The sequence below is a fragment of the Berkeleyomyces rouxiae genome (assembly GCF_048999995.1).
Source record: "Berkeleyomyces rouxiae strain 22BRR77 chromosome Unknown BrBRR77_ptg000007l, whole genome shotgun sequence".
Taxonomy (NCBI): Eukaryota; Fungi; Ascomycota; class Sordariomycetes; order Microascales; family Ceratocystidaceae; genus Berkeleyomyces; species Berkeleyomyces rouxiae.
The window spans coordinates 510,565-528,553 of record NW_027396497.1 but is presented as its reverse complement, the minus strand read 5'-3'; the positions used below and the strand labels follow the sequence as shown (position 1 = coordinate 528,553).

At 59.6% G+C, this 17,989-nt stretch overlaps 6 protein-coding genes across 6 annotated transcripts; 3 read left to right on the top strand and 3 right to left on the bottom strand.

The window, feature by feature from the left end:
• Positions 1 to 318: 318 nt before the first annotated feature.
• BROUX77_005928 (uncharacterized protein) lies at positions 319 to 2,710 on the bottom strand (the record flags this gene model as incomplete). The annotated part of the gene is made up of 4 exons (XM_073750856.1): positions 319 to 910; positions 1,069 to 1,431; positions 1,509 to 2,080; positions 2,144 to 2,710. The coding sequence occupies 4 exons, from the start codon at positions 2,708 to 2,710 to the stop codon at positions 319 to 321; spliced, it is 2,094 nt and encodes a 697-aa protein (XP_073603798.1).
• Positions 2,711 to 5,756: 3,046 nt separating this feature from the next.
• Positions 5,757 to 7,574, top strand: BROUX77_005927 (uncharacterized protein; the record flags this gene model as incomplete). Its single annotated transcript, XM_073750855.1, has 4 exons — positions 5,757 to 5,882; positions 6,293 to 6,426; positions 6,539 to 6,993; positions 7,069 to 7,574. The coding sequence occupies 4 exons, from the start codon at positions 5,757 to 5,759 to the stop codon at positions 7,572 to 7,574; spliced, it is 1,221 nt and encodes a 406-aa protein (XP_073603797.1).
• A 1,294-nt stretch (positions 7,575 to 8,868) lies between these two features.
• On the top strand, positions 8,869 to 11,800 carry BROUX77_005926 (uncharacterized protein; the record flags this gene model as incomplete). Its single annotated transcript, XM_073750854.1, has 4 exons — positions 8,869 to 8,897; positions 9,010 to 9,170; positions 9,236 to 11,193; positions 11,264 to 11,800. The coding sequence occupies 4 exons, from the start codon at positions 8,869 to 8,871 to the stop codon at positions 11,798 to 11,800; spliced, it is 2,685 nt and encodes an 894-aa protein (XP_073603796.1).
• Positions 11,801 to 12,092: 292 nt separating this feature from the next.
• On the bottom strand, positions 12,093 to 14,708 carry BROUX77_005925 (uncharacterized protein; the record flags this gene model as incomplete). The annotated part of the gene is made up of 1 exon (XM_073750852.1): positions 12,093 to 14,708. The coding sequence occupies one exon, from the start codon at positions 14,706 to 14,708 to the stop codon at positions 12,093 to 12,095; it is 2,616 nt and encodes an 871-aa protein (XP_073603795.1).
• Positions 14,709 to 15,070: 362 nt separating this feature from the next.
• Positions 15,071 to 17,212, top strand: BROUX77_005924 (uncharacterized protein; the record flags this gene model as incomplete). The annotated part of the gene is made up of 2 exons (XM_073750851.1): positions 15,071 to 15,853; positions 15,938 to 17,212. 2 exons carry the CDS (start codon positions 15,071 to 15,073, stop codon positions 17,210 to 17,212), a joined length of 2,058 nt encoding a protein of 685 aa, XP_073603794.1.
• A 74-nt stretch (positions 17,213 to 17,286) lies between these two features.
• Positions 17,287 to 17,949, bottom strand: BROUX77_005923 (uncharacterized protein; the record flags this gene model as incomplete). Its single annotated transcript, XM_073750850.1, has 1 exon — positions 17,287 to 17,949. The coding sequence occupies one exon, from the start codon at positions 17,947 to 17,949 to the stop codon at positions 17,287 to 17,289; it is 663 nt and encodes a 220-aa protein (XP_073603793.1).
• Positions 17,950 to 17,989: the final 40 nt, after the last annotated feature.

Here is a 17,989-nt window from a genome sequence, read left to right as displayed (position 1 = left end):
AATCTCGGCATGCGTAATTAAGAAGACATGTGGAGTCTTTCGAAATAGGGGAGTATGAAGAGAAATATGTGTATAAGCGATTGTCTTTTTAACCAACGATAGAACAAAACCAAGGCCCAAGGAAAACGAAGAGAGAAAACACGAAGAAAGAAGAAAAAAAAAAAAGAAAAAACCAGGCGCTCCAATGCAAGTAAATGTTAAGTGGGTTATGAAGGGAGTGATCCAGGTTGCGGGTATCACAAGGATGTTGTCAAAATCTCCAAGAAAAATGGAACAAAAAAAAAAAAAAAAACAAAAAAACTAGTCCAGGCTGGTTGGTTAGTCTTCGTTGAAAAATGTCACGCTGTTTGCCGGTGCTGTTGAGGGCAGGCTGTCCTCTGTGGTGGTGTTTGTAAACGGCAAAGAAGCGGCGGTTTCAGAGGCGGATATGTCGTCGATCTGGGCTGCGCTGAGTGGCCTTGTCGGCAGGGTCGCCACAGCCATGCAGGGGGGCATGGAGAGCGGGCGGTCGTAGAGAAGGTCGACCGGGCTGGTATCCGGAGGCGGTGAGAAGGACCAGACTTCCATGACGGTGCGGTTCCCGCGGAGAGCCAGGGCGACGCAGCGCTCGCTCTGGAAAGCCACGCGCCACACGGCATCACTCGCGGATATCAACTCGCGGACAAGGTGGCCAGTTTTGAGATCCCAGATCTTGACGCGGCCGTCACTTCCACCACTCACGACACGGGTGTCGTCAAACTGTAAACTAGTAACACTATTATCGTGAGCCGCAAGACGGTGGATAGGTGTCATGCGTTCGAGAGACCAGACTCTGACAGAGCCATCGGAACCGCCAGTCACAAGCGTATCGCCGCGCATCTGGATTTGGCCAACGAGAGACGTGTGGCCCTGCAGAATAGCGAGGCATTCACTGTGCGGGCACACGCATGGTTAGCGAATGGATGCACATGGGCAGGCTGGGTTGCTCCGAGATGGTGATTTGCGGGTTAGGCAAAGGCACGTGACTTTCACATGCTGGTAGGTGAGGTCTGTGATGTTTTTGGGTTGGACGAGGGAGTGGAGACTTACGCTGTGTTGGGATCCCAAATGCGCACGTTGGTGTCCAAGCTTCCTGTGACGACACGCTTTCCATCGTAGGCAATGGCGTAGATTTGGCTGAAGTGGCCCTGCAGCGTAGTGAGGCAGCGGCCTTCGGATATGCTCCAGACGCGGGCGGTAGTGTCGTAGCTGCCGGAAACGACAATGTCGCCGTGGATGTCGAGGCAACGCACGCTGGCTTGATGGCCAACGAGGACTTTGGTGCACGTGCCAGTTTTGATGTCCCAGACTCGGAGGGTGGTGTCACGGGAGCCGGAGATGGCGGTGTTTTCGTCTGACATTTTGAGACAGCGGATGGTGGAGGTATGGCCTCGCAGGGTGTGTATGCAAGCACTGGGGGGGAGATGTTAGCGGGAATGGAGAGACTCGTGAAAAAAAAAAAAAAAAAAAAAAAGTTGGTATAAACTCACCCAGACTCCAGATTCCATACTCGAATATCGCGGTCACAGCCTCCGCTGACCAAAATATCGCCCCACGGAACCATGGCCCAGACACCCATGACATGGCCCTGGAGGGTTTTTTGCTGCTCGCCCTGGGTGTCGAACACGTGGATGCGGGCGTTGTCGAGAGCCAGGATGATGTACTTGTCGGTGAGATGCAGGCTTGTGACCACGCCGCCCTCTTGCGTGATGAACTTGCGGATGTGATTTCCGCCATTTTTCCAAGCGGCGTCGACGAGATAGCGCTGCTTGAAATGCGACTTGTACGAGCGCAATCGGCGGCCGCGGATGCGAGTGGAAGCACGGTAGCGCGACGGACTGTGGCTGAGAGACGTTGGGGTGGTTTGGGGGGCTTCGGAGAGGGCTGCGGGTGAGGAGTCAACGGGTTGGGCGCCCACGACTTCGTAGGGAATCTGGCGGTCGTATTCGTGCTTGAAGCAGAGAATCTTCCAGGTCATGTCATCGCTCAGGAGATTACGCCATCGGTGCGATACCTGTGCGGCACGTGCGAGGGTTTTTGGGTCGTCGACAAAGGATAGGATCTGGGGAGTATGACGTTAGCGGGCGGGTAGTCGAGACGCAGAGAAGCACGGATTCAGACGCACGCGGAGGCACAGTTCATCGGGGAGACTCGTGAACGGGTCCTTTTTGAGAAGCGGTGTGACAAACTGGTAGACAAAGCTGAGCTGGGGACTGGTGCAGAGATTCAGCAGCTCGGCCATGATACGTGTCCGCTCATGGGGAGTGCTTTCGACAAAGTGCTGGCGGGCCTGGACCAGGAAGGAATCTATATTTGAGGTCGGCGCCGGGCTAGAAGCCATGGAGGCGGTGGCGGCGGTGGCTCCGGAGGCGGCCGGATTGGACAGGCTCCAGTTCGGGCGAGAGTGCGAAGGACCCGGGGAGGCGGCGGGAGTCGGCGGTGGTGGTGGTGACACTGAGTTCTGCTGCTGCTGGCATTGACGCTGGTCAAAGGTGCCGGCGCCGGTCGAGGTCATGCTGGGCGTCGGGGGGCCACGCAGATGGCGATGGTGGTGGTGCTGGAGCAGGGGCTGGGCATCCAGCTTTTCGAAGCGCGAGTTCATGGCGGCGTTGGCGGCACTGACGGCAATCTCTTCGCCGGGGCCGCTGCCACGGCGACCGGCGATGGTGAGTGGTCTCTTGGGGGGCGACATGATGGGTGGGACCGGGGCGGAATGTGAAGAGCCGGACAGAGGTGGCGGGTGCAGTGGTCGGAGACTCTTTGTCGGCTCAAGATGGGATCAAGGAGAAGACGCGGACGAGCAGATAGAGGACGACGGCCAGGGAAGCTCGCGGGAGGGCTCAGTATAAAAGCGAAAATCAAGAATAAAAAATAAAAAAAGAACGAGAAGACCAAAAATGCCGGGAAAATATAGCAGGGAAAATAGGAGAGTATGGCGGGTTCCAATAATGCAGAAGCAAAGCACTCGCACGGCGATGATGCAAAGAGGCAGCGACAGCGAGATAAATTTAGGGCGGCGAAAGTGAAAAGCGCCGGCCAAGCTTAGGGTGATGGATGGGAAATGTCAGCAAGAACAGGAAAAGAAATTTAAAAAATAAAAAATAAAAAGAGAGAGAGAAGGCAAAGCGGCGATGCAGCCAGGGAGATTTCAAGGGGGAAGAAAAAAAGGCAGAAACAGGCAGAAAAAGAGAATAAAAAAAGAATAAAGAGGGCAACCAGGAAAGGGATGCAAATGCAAGTACAGGTACAAACAGAGTCGAAAGAAAGGGAAAGTACGCATTACAAGGACAAAACCCCCCTGATGAGGAAGGCTCAAGACCCAAGCAAGCAAGCAGTCCAGAAAGCACAAGGCAAGAACTAGCCAACGGACTGACTGACAAAGCCGCCCAAACGGTGCAGAGTGCAGAGTGCAGAGTGCAGAGTGCAGAGTGGGGTCGGGCCAGGTCGCACTGTGGGGCAAAGACAGGCAAGGGAAAAAGGGAAAGAGGGAAAGACGGCCAACACACCAAGGCCAACGTACTGAGCAACAGCCTGAAATGGCAAATTGCCAGCAAACAGACCCAGAACAATGGCCAACAATGAATCAATCAAGGGCGGTGAGACACAGCCGCCGAGTCGTGTTGGCCGGCAGAAACCAGAGCCATTGCAGGCGGTGAGCTGCCCCGAGGGCCGGTCTCCTTTCTCCTTTGTCCTTTGTCCTTTCTCCTTTCTTTCTTTACATCCCATCAAGTCGTAACTAGTCCGGCCGTTGGCTCTTCGTTGTCGTCATGCAAACGACATCAAAGCTTCTTTTCTCAAAAGCCCAGAGCGTCTGACCGCCAGCGTCACTCTGCCACTGCCACTCACTCCCTCCCACTGTACAGCCATGTATAGATACATGCACACATATTAACTACGCGGGTGCCAGCACCAAGGAACCGGACGAGCAGCGACAAAGTACAAGCACCGCTCTATACTCATCTTCTATACTCTGTCCTCTGTCCTCTGCCCTCTGCCCTCTATCCTCTGCCCTCTATCCTCTGCCCTCTATCCTCCACCCACCCAAGCAATCTCTCAGCTAAATTGCCATGCCATTCCAGCGTGGCAAAGCACATGACGCCAACACAACACAAAGGCGCTGACAAATTTAACATTGGCCTTGACATTCTACCACTTGTATACTTGCATAGCCAACTATAGTATTGAGTTACGTCAATGTCCACAGGAGAACACAGAACAGCCAGGCGACGCTCGGTTCGCGAGGGACAATGAATGAATGGGACAGCCATAAAACACGGATGTATGTACATGCATGTACAGGTACAAACAACCCTGCACTTGGCCGGCTGGCTGGCTTGATGTCTCCTTAATCCCTTGCACGCTCGCATCTCGTCTCATCTCGTCTCTTGTCCTGTCTTGTCTTGTCGTGATTGCTGAGAGAGCTGTTGTGCTGTCCCTGGATTGCATTCCATACAAGCACAGCACTAACATCATACACAACTACACATGTAGACTCGTGCTTGTGCTTGTCTTGAACATTCCAAGACCTCTTCCAACTCCAACTCCAACTCCAACCCCAACTGCCGAGCTGTCCCAAGGCCCAAGGCCCTCAAATCAACGGGGGAGGCCGCCTTGTCTTCTTACCCTCGTTCCTCGTACCCCCGGAATTCCAAGTTCCTCAAGAAGAAGCCCTGCAATTGTGAAACGCCGCCTGTCGTACAGCCTTGGAGAGACAAAAAAAAAACACCCAACTCCGTCCGTTGACCGTCTATTTTTGGCCTCAAGACACGCAACAAGACGCGAAGAAAAAGAAAAAAAAACCTGCTTGCAACATCACCAAAAGGTGAATTTCGAGGCCCAACCAGGATTCGAACCTGGGCTTACGGAATCAGAATCCGACGTCCTAACCAACTAGACTATTGGGCCCTTCTTGCTTGACGATGCACTGCTTATCGGTCGCTATGTGTCTTCCACCTTGACTTAATTAGGGTCTCTAAGGGTTGTCGGCTCTAACGCCCCGCTCTGCCAGCCCCACTCGGCGGCTTAAGATACCCTATTAGATCCATTCAAGTAGGTGCAGCCGTCTCCAGCCGCATGTCTGTGTCTGTTCCGGTTCCACGCGAACCTTGACACAAATTGGTTCGGGACCGAACGGACAAGCAGAAAGGACGTAGAAGCGCAGAAATCGAGATTGTCGTTCTCGGGCTGTCTATTTGTAGACTGGCCAGACTGTAGATTGCACAAAATACACATGTACGTACTAAGCAACTGCCCTGAGCCGCAAGGCGTTTGTACCTGCCGTTTCGCTCTCTCCCAAAAGAAAAAAAAAAACTGACCTCGCCGGCCACTTAGAATTCACGCTCCGACACCGCTGGCCAAGCTCACGTGACCCAGACGTGGGGCCTGTATTTTCTGCCTTCATGGCGGCTTCAGTGGTTTCAGGCCGGCACTTCAGAAGGGCCGAGTGCTGAAGCGTGGTGGTGAGCTCTTTTCTGGCCTTTTCTGGCCTGTTTTGGCCTGTTTTGGCCTGGGAAAAGTCGGAGCCGGGCCCCTCAAAATTGAGTGGCTCGTTTTATCGCTCGCCTTCTTTTTTTCCTCTCACATTTTTTTCTCCCAAAGAAAAGCGAAGCCCCCTCCCTCCTCGCTGTCCCCCAAATCTCGAGAGAAAAATACACTTTTTTTTCTTGATTTTCTCTTTTTTTTTCTTCACATTCTTGCGGGTTTCTTGTTTACAGTTTGTTTCTTTCTCATCACAAAAAATGTTCTCCAGCGCTCTCAGAATCAGCCGCGCGCTGCCTAAGGCTCGCGTGCCCTCCGCCGTCGTTTCGCGATCGGTAACCACAAGCGCCGCTGGCGCTTCGGTCGACAAGAGCAGCATTCCCAAGGTACGGCCGCCAATTCTTTTCCCTGCCCGCAAGACGCACTCCGGCCCCTGCCGAGCCCGAGATGGCTGCTGGCTGGCTTCCGGATTGTGTCGTGAGCACTTGGTTGCCTCTCCATCTCCTTCTCCATCGATCCCGACCCACGAAGACACCCTGGACTTACCCTCAGTCCTTCTTTCCTCCTGGTGGGAGAGATGAGCCGGAGCTCATGATGGCTCAGTGGACTGTTGAAGACCACATTCGCCAGCGGGAGCACCAATTGGGGTCGCTAGTGTGGCCGGGAGAGTCTGAGGGGCCGAGAGTCGACATTCCCCTCAGATACGGCCGTCCGAGACCGACACCGACACCGACCCAGCCAATACCTCCCCCCACAATCTCTCTGCTTATACTAACACTCCTCTCTCTCTCTCCAGTCTGACGACCAGCCCTTCTCCGTCACCCTCAGCGATGAGACCTTCGAGACCTACGAGCTCGACCCCCCTCCTTACACCCTCGAGGTCACCAAGAAGGAGCTCAAGAAGATGTACACCAACATGGTGACCATCCGGTAAGCCCGCCACGAATCTGATGATGGTCTCGGGAGCCTCTTTCTTGCAGGCCCGGACTGTCTCAAACTGTCTCGGACTCTTGGTCTGGACCACTGCTAACCCCTCTCACAGTCAAATGGAGATGGCCGCCGACCGCCTGTACAAGGAGAAGAAGGTCCGTGGTTTCTGCCACCTGGTCACCGGCCAGGAGGCTGTCTGCGTTGGTATCGAGTCTGCCATTACTCCCCAGGACGACGTCATCACTGCCTACCGCTGCCACGGCTACGCCCTGATGCGCGGTGCTACCATTCGCTCCATTATCGGTGAGCTGCTGGGCCGCGAGGGCGGTATCGTCGGTGGCAAGGGTGGCTCCATGCACATGTTCACCAGCGGCTTCTACGGTGGCAACGGTATCGTTGGTGCCCAGGTGCCCGTCGGTGCTGGTCTGGGTTTCGCCCACAAGTACACTGGCCGCAAGAACACTTCGATTGTCCTGTACGGTGACGGTGCCTCCAACCAGGGCCAAGTCTTTGAGGCCTTCAACATGGCCAAGCTGTGGAACCTGCCCGTCATGTTTGGCTGCGAGAGTGAGTCTTGACTGTCGCTCCTGTCTTGTTTGAAAACGGCCTGCTAACATTGCCCCTCTTCCCCCTCCTTCCCAGACAACAAGTACGGTATGGGTACTGCTGCCAACCGCTCGTCCGCTCTGACCGAGTACTACAAGCGTGGCCAGTACATTCCTGGTCTCAAGGTCAACGCCATGGACGCTCTGTCGGTCCGTGCCGCCGTCAAGTACGGCAGAGAGTACACCACCTCGGGCAACGGTCCCCTGGTCATGGAGTACGTCACCTACCGCTACGGTGGTCACTCCATGTCCGACCCCGGTACCACCTACCGTACCCGTGAGGAGGTCCAGCGCATGCGCTCCACCAACGACCCCATCTCGGGTCTCAAGCAACAGCTCATTGACTGGGAGATTTGCACCGAGGAGGAGCTGAAGAAGCTCGACAAGGAGTCCCGCGCCTTTGTCGCCGGCGAGGTGGCCATTGCCGAGGCCATGGCCTTCCCCGAAAACACCCCCGAGGTCCTGTACAAGGACATCTATGTCAAGGGTTCCGAGCCCAAGTACATCCGTGGCCGTGTCATTGAGGAGGACTTCCACTACTAAGCGCGCCCAGAAACGGGAGCAAGAGCAAGAGCAAGGTCAAGGACAACAGCCAGAGCCAGAGCTAGAGCCACAGCGCTCACCTTGCCTGTCTGCCTGCGCGTTATCAGTCACTCTTGAATAGACCTATGGCACATTCGAGTGTGTGAATCTGTGTACTGTACGTGTGTGTGGGGTGGGAGGAGGGAAAGCCTTTCCTGTTTTCCACAACGCACCGCGCCCGCTGGCCGCCTGCTTTTTTTTTCTTTTTGCTTGTTCGTTTTATATTGCTTGCTGCACAATACCCTCGCCTCGCCCCGCCTCGCCTCACCCTCTGGTGGCTCCTCTGTTGAACTCTGACCACGTCTTTGGAACGGGGCTCACCTCTCTGTCTATCCCTCTTCTCCTCTTGTGTCTCTGCAGAGACACGCTCTCTCCCTCTACTTGTACTGATGTTGATCTCCTTTTTTTTGTCCCAATGAAGCGTTGTGCCCGCAAAACGTGTGCCGCGCGAAATTTGCGTGTTGTAAATATAATCAATCCATTGCATAACTAGTTGAAGTTAGCCGTGAATGTAAGGGTAACTAGCCCTAACAGTCAGACAATTGCATTGTCTCTGGGCGGGCTGTCCGCCAGCTGCCGGCAACTGACAGTTGATAACGCGTAAAGTGCATTTTTGAAGCTCCCCTCTTGACGCGCCGAGCCGGCATCATGCGCCGATGATGTAGTTGAAAGCAAATGATTATTTAGTTTGGGTTTTCTTCTAGAAGTCAAAGATTCGAATGTTCGCAGAAAATTAAAGCCGTGGAAAAATGCTGTAAATGCCGCTCAGACGCAGGCCTGGACTTGAGTCAAAAAAGAAAAAGAAATCCAAGCTATTTATTCTGCCCTTTTTGTCTCCCCCCATAATAGACAGAGATAGAAAAAAAAATAAACAAAAGCCTGCCCACCAGCTCCAGCCCTCGTGCGACCTCCCGCAAACCTGGAATTCATTCAGTTTCTCCGCCTCACTGTTCTTCAGCTGCTTCCTGTCGCAGCTCTCTCTGATTTGTTGAGCTTTGCTTGGACTCCCATGCGTCAGATTCTCGCCCGCCGTGCTCTACATCCGCGGAATCCCTGTCTCAATACGCCATACACCGCATTAGCTCCGGGCCCGGCTTCCAGTCCGCCTCGGCCATCACCGCTCCGGCTGCTGTCTGCCCCGAGACTCTGTCGCCCCGTTGCTCCGAGAGTTGCCGCGTTTCCGCTGCCCGCCACCGCCTGCCCGCCTGCGCCGAGAGCCTATAGCGTGCTGCTGTCCCGCCACCGCCACTGCACCATGGCTCCTCCGAAACAGTCTACTCTGGGGTATGTCAAGCCCTCGCAAACAACCCTTGGGTGTGTGCTTTTGTTTCTGTTGTTTCCCTTGTTTCCTGTCCGTGTCCCGATAGCCGGAGCCCCGTGGCTAATTGCCGAGCAGCAAGTTCTTCGCCAATGCGAACGGCGCTCGACCGCCGCAGCAACAGACGACGCTGTCATTCTCAACCAAGCCCAAGAAGCAAGACGGTGCCGCTCCCGCCGAGACGCACCCGGCAGAGACCAAGGAGCCATCACCGGCCCCTTCTGCCGCGTCGGGAAAAGGTACTGTGCTGTCCCCGGCCCCACCTCCGCAATGGCTCTGCTAACACCTGTGCCTACCTGGCTAGAAACTAAGAAACGCGGGCGCAAAGCATCGCCCAAGAAGGAAGACCCCGAGTCTGATGTTGAAATGCAAGATGCCCCCGTCTCGAAACGCCCGCGCAACGCCCGCCGCCGTGTCGAGTCTGACGAGTCCGATGTAGAGGCAGACGTCAAGACTGAAAAGGCCCCAGTCGCCACGATCAAGACCGAACAGGAACCCGAAACCACCGCGCCCAAGAAGTCACCGCGGAAGAGCTCACCGTCGCCCAAGAAATCTCCCAAGAAACCACCCAATAAATCGCCGTCTTCCAAGTCATCTCCTAAAGAGACGCCACCCTCGCCCACAAAGTCTCCCAGAAAGACTACCCGAGTCAAGGCCGAGGAGGTCGAGGAAGACCCCGGCGCTATTTCTGCTGCCGAGTCAGTCGACAGTGCCAACGAGGCCGTCGAGACCGCTGCCCGAAAGCAGGTCCAGACCAAGATCGTCGCCAGCACTTCGTCCCCAGCGTATCCGGACTGGAAAGCCGGCGACCACGTGCCGTATGCAGCATTGTGCAAGACCTTTTCACTTGTCGAGCTGACTACTAAGCGCCTGATCATCATGGAGTACTGCGCCCAGTTCTTGCGCCAGGTTCTTCGCCTGACTCCAGACGACCTCCTCCCGACTGTGTTGCTCATGATCAACAAGCTCGCACCCGATTACGCCGGCATCGAGCTGGGAATTGGCGAGTCGTTGATCATGAAGGCTATTGGCGAGACCACAGGCCGCAGTTTGGCTGTCATCAAGCAGGATCAAAAGGAGATTGGCGATCTGGGCCTCGTAGCTGTCAAGAGTCGCGCGACACAGCGGACCATGTTCAAGCCGAAGCCGCTGACAGTGCGCGGAGTGCACAAGGGCCTGATGGACATTGCTACTGTTTCCGGCAATGGAGCCCAGGGCCGCAAGGTCGACGGCATCAAGAAGCTGCTGGCTGCTGCCGACTCAAATAGCGAGGGCAAGGTTGACATTACAAAGGACAAGGGTGGTCCCAGCGAGGCCAAGTTCATTGTGCGCTTTCTCGAAGGCAAGCTGCGCCTGGGTCTGGCCGAGCGGACTGTCATTGTGTCGCTGGCTCAGGCCATGGTGTGCCACGAGGCCGAGGCCAAAGGCCTGGTCCCGGCTACGGCTGATCTGGAAAAGGGCGAGCAGATCCTTAAGACGGTCTACAGCGAGCTGCCCAGCTACGACGTCATCATCCCCGCCATGCTGGCCAACGGCATCATGAACCTGCGCGATCACTGCAAGCTGAGGCCTGGCGTGCCGCTCAAGCCCATGCTGGCCAAGCCGACCAAGGCCATCACCGAGGTACTCGACCGCTTCACCGACCAGACCTTTACCTGCGAGTTCAAGTACGACGGCGAGCGCGCTCAGATACACTACGTGGCCAAGGACGCACACATGAACATTCTCAAGGCTACGCCGGGCGCCGTGTGCACCGAAGCCGCGGCCACGGGCATCACGGCCATCTTCTCGCGCAACTCAGAGGACCTCTCGAAAAAGTACCCCGATATCCTGAGCCGCCTACACACGTGGATCAAGCCAGAGACCAAGTCGTTTGTGCTGGACTGCGAGACGGTGGCGTGGGACGTGACCGAGAAAAAGGTGCTGCCCTTCCAGACGCTAATGACTCGCAAAAAGAAGGACGTCAAGATTGAAGACGTCAAGATCAAGGTGTGCGTCTTTGCCTTTGACCTGCTGTACCTCAACGGCGAAGCCGTTGTCGAAAAGAGCTTGCGCGAGCGCCGTGACCTGCTAAAGGCTGCTTTGGTGCCGACTGAGGGCGAGTTTGCCCTTGCCACGTCCATGGACTCACGCGAGCTCGAGGACATCCAGACCTTTTTGGACGACAGCGTCAAGGCATCGTGCGAAGGTCTCATGGTCAAAATGCTCGACGGCACCGAGAGTGGCTACGAGCCCAGCAAACGCAGCCGGAACTGGCTCAAGGTAAGAAGACCACCACCGTACCTGGACGTCAACAGGACCACGCAGCTAACTAGGTCTATTTTTCCCCTAGATTAAAAAGGACTACCTTTCCGGCATCGGCGACTCGCTGGACCTCGTCGTCCTCGGCGCATACTACGGCAAGGGCAAGCGCACGTCTGTCTACGGCGCGTTCCTGCTGGCGTGCTACAACCCGACGGCCGAGATGTACGAGACCATCTGCAATATTGGCACCGGCTTTAGCGAGCAGGTGCTCGAAGAGCTACACGCCGCGCTCTCACAAATCGTCATTGACCGGCCGAAGCCGTTCTACGCGCACTCGACCGGCAGCCAGCACCAGCCGGACGTGTGGTTTGAGCCGCGCTATGTCTGGGAGGTCAAGACGGCCGACTTGACGCTGTCGCCGCGCTACAAGGCCGGCATCCGCGAGCATGTCGATCCCGTCGGCGACAAGGGCATCTCGCTGCGCTTCCCGCGCTTCATCAAGCTGCGCGACGACAAGAAGCCCGACGAGGCGACGAATAGCAGACAGGTCGCCGAGATGTATCTGAAGCAGGAGAGCGTGGCCAAGAGCAAGGGGCCGGCGGTCGACGACGACTTTGAGTATTAGTCTGGCGAGAAGGGGGGGACGTGTGTGGTCTGTACTACATAGGAAGCCGGAAAGCGGGCGCTCGATTGGATATACAGCTGATTAGATAATGCACAGTGACGGCCCAAGAGACCGGATGGGCGTGTATGCAACAACTACGACAAGGACATGATATGACTACAAGAAGAATGAAATATGCATTTAGTCAGCAACCAAAAAAAAAGAGCAAGAGAAACTAAAAAAAGAAGAAACACCAGCACAAAAAATAAACACACATAGACAGACAGGTTCATCGCTCGTTATTTTGATTCTTCTATAGTAGCGGCCCCCCGCCCTCAGACACAATCGAGTACGCCCGCTGGAACTGCGGCTGCAGCGGCGTCGTCGGCTGCGTGCCGCCGCCCGCGCCCGCGCCCGCGCGCAGGAGCCCTGCGCTCTGCGCGACCGCCTCGTCGTCCTCGTCCTCATCGGAGGCGTTGGCGTCGCCGGCGGCGGTGGCGCTAAAGAGCACCTCGCGGTAGGCAGCGGGGCTGCCACGGCCATCGCGGCGGGCGCCAGCGTCAAAGTCGGCGCCCTGGTTCAGCACGCGCCAGACGTCTTTGCGCGTCAGCAGGCCCTGCAGCGCGCCGCGGTCGACAAAGAGCATGTAGTGCACGCCGAGCTTCTGGAAGTACGAGACGACCAGCTGCATGGGGGCGAGGGCGCTGAGGGTCAGCGGGGTCTGGTCCATCCAGGGGCGCAGGTCGAGGATAGGCGCGTCGTCGGAGGGGCCGGGGGCGGAGAAGACGGCAGGTGTCGAGGGTGGGAGGCCTGCGGCGTCGATGGCGGCGCGCAGCGCGGCGGCGAGGTCGCTGCGCGAAATGTAGCCGAGGAGCACGGCGGAGCGAGCGTCGGTGACGACGGGGAAGCCGCGCGCGGGGCTGGCGCCGAGCACGTGCTGCAGAGAGCCGATGGTGTGGGTGGTTGCGGGCAGCGTGAGCAGCGCGGCCAGCGGGGCCATGTGGTCGGTGGCGCAGCCGGGGGGCACGTGGGCGGCGGCGGAGGAGGCGGAGCCCTCGGAGGCGATGAGCGGGTAGCCGTTGAGACGGATCCAGGCGTCGTAGATGGAGTGGGCCGAGAGGGCGTCGCCGACCCACTTGGACAGCATGACGGCGAGCATGATGGGCAGGACAAAGGTTAGGGCGCCCGTCAGCTCGAAGATGATGACGACGATGGACACGGTCATGCGCGTGACGCCGGCGAGCGCGGCAGCGGCGCCGACCACGGCGTAGGTGCCAGGCGTGACGCACGGCACGTCGGGCGCGCACGAGGCGAAGAGCAGCAGCCCGTGCGGCGCTGCGGCGCGCACGCCCAGCTCGACGGCGATGCCGACGGCGCGGCCGACCAGCGCGCCAATAGCGATAGACGGCAGCAGGATGCCGGCGGGCAGGTGCAGACCAAAGGTTGCGGCGGTCAGGGCAAAGGCGAGCGAGGCGGCGAACAGCAGCAGGACGATGGTGGCGCCGGATGCGGCGCCCGTCTTGCACAGGCCGACGTCGTCGTCGAGCAGCTGCGCGCACTCGGTGAATAGGTTGAGCACGAGCCGGCTGGTCGGCACTTTCATGTAGAAGTTGGGGTAGTTGACGATGGCGGTCACGAGGGCCACGAGGGCCACTTGGACCACGGGGCCGGGGAGGGCGCCGGCACGCGACAGCCGGGCTTTCCACTGCTGCACGGCCATGTTGAGGCGGACAAACAGGCCGCCGTAGAGCCCACCGAAGATGCCCAGCAGCATGTAGGGCACCAGCTCAAAGTCGTGCCAGTCGACCGTGTAGCTGCTCTGGTACAGCACGAGCTTGCCGCTGCGGAACGGGTCAAAGGCCTGGAGCATGACGGCGGCGGTCATGGCGCAGACGAACGCGGGCCACATTGTTTTGTCGGGGAAGTACGACAGCGTCTCGATGCTGAACAGCACGCCGCCGATCGGCGAGCCAAAGGCCACCGAGATGCCGGCCGCCGCCGCCGCCGCCAGCACCTCGCGGCGCCGCGCCTCGTTGGCGTTAATGGCGGGGAACAGCCGGATGAACTGGTTCGCCACGCAGCAGGCCACGTGCACCAGGGGGCCCTCCTTGCCGAGCCACATGCCGCTGGCCACGGCCAAGCACAGGCCGAAGCTCTTGGCCGCCAGCGTCCAGCCGCTCAGGAAGTCGTGCATGACGAAGCCGCCGAGCACCGTCTTCAGCTCCGGGATGCCCGAGTGCTTGGCGAACAGCGCATAGCCGCGCACGAGGCACGCGGCGGCCGCGCCAAAGGCCACCGACAACGCGACGTAGAAGACGTACTCGACGAGCCACCCCAGCGCGCGGCGGCTCGGCCCCGCGTGCAGCGCGTCGGCCCAGCTGTGCCAGCCGGCGCACTTGGTGCCGACGTCCGAGTCGTAGCCGAGGCAGCAAAAGTCGCGGTTCAGGAAAAACGAGCCGCCGTCGGCGCCCGTGCAGAAGCCCGTCTTCAGGTCGCCCAGCCACGCCGTCGCCACGTCCATGCACGCCGCCAGCGCGCCGACCACCAGCCCCGTGCCGATCAGCACCAGCCACACCTGGCTGCCGTCGGCCAGCTGCGCCATGTACCCGCGCACGCCGCCAGCGCCGCCGCCCAGTGCCCGCTGCCGCTGCCGCTCCTTGGTCTTTTCGTAGATCCAGTCAATGGCCGTCATGTCCTCGTAGGCCGCGCGCGGCGGCTGTGCGGCGGGGCCCACTGACGGCCAGTCCCAGCCGCTGTCTTTGGCTGCGCGTAGGGCCGGCCCGGAGGCCGCCGTCGTGTCCAGCGGGTGGCTGCTGTGGCGCGGGGGCTGGGTCGGGTCGGGTTGTCGCGGGCTGCGGGCGCTGCTGCTGCTGCTTCGGCGGCTCGGGCGGCCGGCGTGGCGCGACGAGGAGGCGCCGGCAGCTGACATGATTATATAAGCAGGAGTGCCGTCTCTAAGGGATCAGCACATGAGCCAGCCAAAGGGGAAAAAAGAATGTGAATGTGTCGTCATGCGAGGAGTTGAGGCGGGGGACGTCATCGCAAGGATGGCAAGTTGTTGAGGTGTTGCTTTCGGCATGGCGTGGAATGGCGGGCAGATGTTGGCAGGTGGCGTAGCTCAGATGCATGTGCAAGCTGCCGAGAGTGCCAGCTGCCGGGCTGTCCGCAGACCCTAACCCTCCCAGAAAGGCTTTTGCTCTCAACAACTGCCCCTCCTGGCTCCGGATCTCCCATGGCTCCTGGCTCCGGCCCAATTCCACAACCACTTCCACCCTCACTGCATCTCTGACCATGGCGGACCCGAGCGCCCCGAGTGCCGCGGCACCCGCCTCGCTCTCCAAAGTCACCGCACTCCTCCGCGCGCCCGACGACACCTCGCGCTTCGTCGGCCTCGCCCTGCTCCACTCCATCCTCGACAACGCCCCGGCCGTGCGCGCCGACCCCGCCAGCATCGATGAGCTCTGGGCCGCGGTGCCGGCGTCGTTTCTCGACCGGCTGCTGCGCGCGCGCGCGCGCCAACCCTCTACCCAGCCGGCCGGAGAGGCAGCGCGGCAGCCCGCGGCCGGCCAGGATGCCCCCGAGATGGTCAGTCTGGCTGCCAGCGTGCTGCGCGCGTTCGCGGCGCTGCTGGCGCCACGCGCCTTGCAGCGCCACAAAATGACGGCGCGCATACCCGCGCTCGTGCGCGCGCTGCTCTACTGCGCCGACTCCACTTCGGCCGGCCGGGACGGCCCTGCCCCGCCCGCCACCGCCGACACGGCACAGAGCATCTGCGAGACCCTCGCGCTCCTTGTGTCCGACGCCCCCGGCGCCTCCATCTTCGTCGGCCTCGACGACATTTCGAGCCTGACGGAGGCGGCGCCACGGAGGCCCGAGGCACTGCGCGTGCCGTCGGGCGCTTGGACGGCGGTGCTGAACGCGCTGCATGGCGGGCACGGCGACGGAGAGCTGCGTGGCGCGCTGGGGCGGCAGGTCGATGCGGCAATGGGGAGCCTGGTGGCGGCGTTTTCGGGCACGGACGGCGTGACGCTGCTGGGCTTTGCGGCGGAGATTCTGCCGCGTGTGGACACAGAGGTGAGTTGAAGGGCGAATGGCTCTGTTCTTTTCAATGCTTTTTCTTCCGTGCTTGTGTTTGACCGGTACTAACTGCTGTTCTAGATTATTCCCGAGAACCCCCGCTGGCTCGCCCCGCTCGTCGCATTCATCCAAAAGCTCGTCCTTAGTAGACCCTCGGCCGAAAGCCGCTCCGCATACACGCTCTCGGCGGCCGCTCTGATCCACGCATTCCCCGCTCTCGCACCGCGCCTTTTGTTCTCGCCGTCCTCGGCGCCTGCTTCCAGCAAGCCTTTTGTCTTTCTCCTCATCAACCTCCTACTCATCGATATCCGATCTTCATGCCCTTCACTGCTCTCGCAGCTCAATAGCCCGACATATGTCGCCACATCCGCCCGTCTTGCTGCTGCCTATGATGTCTGCTCGACTTTTGTCGGCCATCTTCTCCGCCTTGCTGACCCCGATCCCGACTCCGCCGCGGCCTTGTCTCCCGCCGGCGAGCTCCTGCCCGTCGACCTGCTGCTTAAGCTCCGCCATTCATTCACCGAGACGCTCACGTTGACTATTGAGTACATGCGCGACCGCTGGGACGCTTCCGTGGCTGGCGCCATGGGACTTGACCCGTCGGCGCGCGAGACCGCCGCCGAAGGCGTCTTCCGCACGCTTGCATGGGACTCGGCCAGCGACGCCGCTGGTGCCGACCCGTTTATTCTTGCCGCGCTGCGCACACTGGCCGTATGGCTGGCCGAGGACGACGCACCAGCACTGGTGCGCAGCGCCGTAGGCCTAAGCGACATGTTTGTCGACCTGTACGTGGTCAGCGCTGGCGCCGAGGCTGTGCGGCGTGGAGTCGACTTCCGCGACTCGGTGCTGGTTGCGCTGGAGCCGCTCATGGGTGTCGCCGAGGGCCGCGAGGCGCTGCTGCGCTACGGCGGCTGGGCGGTCTTGGCAGCTGATTTGGTCGCCGTGCTGGAGGCGTCAGCGGCGGCCGGGCGTGGCGGTGCCGGCATTATTTCAGTGTCGGAGAGCCGGCGGGCTACGGGCTGCGTGCGCGTGCTGCTAGCGCTGGTTGAAGCAAGCCAGGCTGAAGAGCCGGGCGTGCGTGACGAGTGGCTTGATCTGGTCACGCGGGTGGCGGCGTGGCATGTGCCGGATCAGCCGCAGTCGGAGGATACGCAGGAGGCGCAGGTGGCGGCATTGCAGCTGGTCACGGCCGTGTTGGTCGCGGCGTCGCCGGTCCAGCGGGCACGGTACACACATTCAATGGTGGCGATAGGCGAAGTAGAAGCAAGGCTTAGGGAAAAGGTCGAGCCGGAGGGGCCGTTCTGGGAGGCTTTGGAGGACGTGCGGGCCACTGTGTCGGGGTTGGCGAAAGCGTGAAGCGCGGACGATAAATCATAGACAAAGTAGACTTGTGGACTAGCCATGGACAAAAGATGTCATCCGGAACACCGTCATCTTGCCGCCGACGCCACCAACGAAACACTGTGCAGCGCATCAGCAACCTCGGCCACTTCTGCAGTCGCCGCCGCCGCCGCCGCCGCCGCCGGCCCCGTCTCCGGAGGTCCGGGGCGCGCCAGGTTCCTGGCCTGCTGTTTGCGGGCACGACCAATATCGATTTCCAGCTGGCGCAGGTCGCAGCGGGCGTTGATGAGCTGGGGAATCAGGTTCTCGACAGTACCAATTGCCTCGCTCTGGGCCATCTTGATGGCAGGCGGCGCTAGCACGCCGAACCAGCGGATCGGATTGCGCGGATCGAGAGTTGCCTGCTGGCTGGGCGGCTGATCCGGGGCAGTGGGCTCGGCCTGGGCACCGGGGGCGTCGTCGGCCTTGGCCGTGTCTTCTTCTTCGGCTCCGGCAGTCTCGTTGGCCGCCAGTGTCACGCGCACGCGCACACCCGCCTCGGTCTCAACTCCCGCCTCCACACGCCGCATCGCCTTCATCCGCTGGTCGTAAAAGTCGCAGCCATAGCGCACGCCACGCGGAGCAGTCCAATTCGCGCGCGCCAGCTGCTGAAACGTGGTCTTTTGCGCCTGGCCCAGCTGCTGCTGTAGCTTTGTGTAGCGATCCAGTGCGCGGAGATAGCGCTCAAGAAGAGCGTCGATGGATGCAGCCATTTTGTGCAGATTGAAAAGTGCGAGGGGTGTCAAGGGAAGA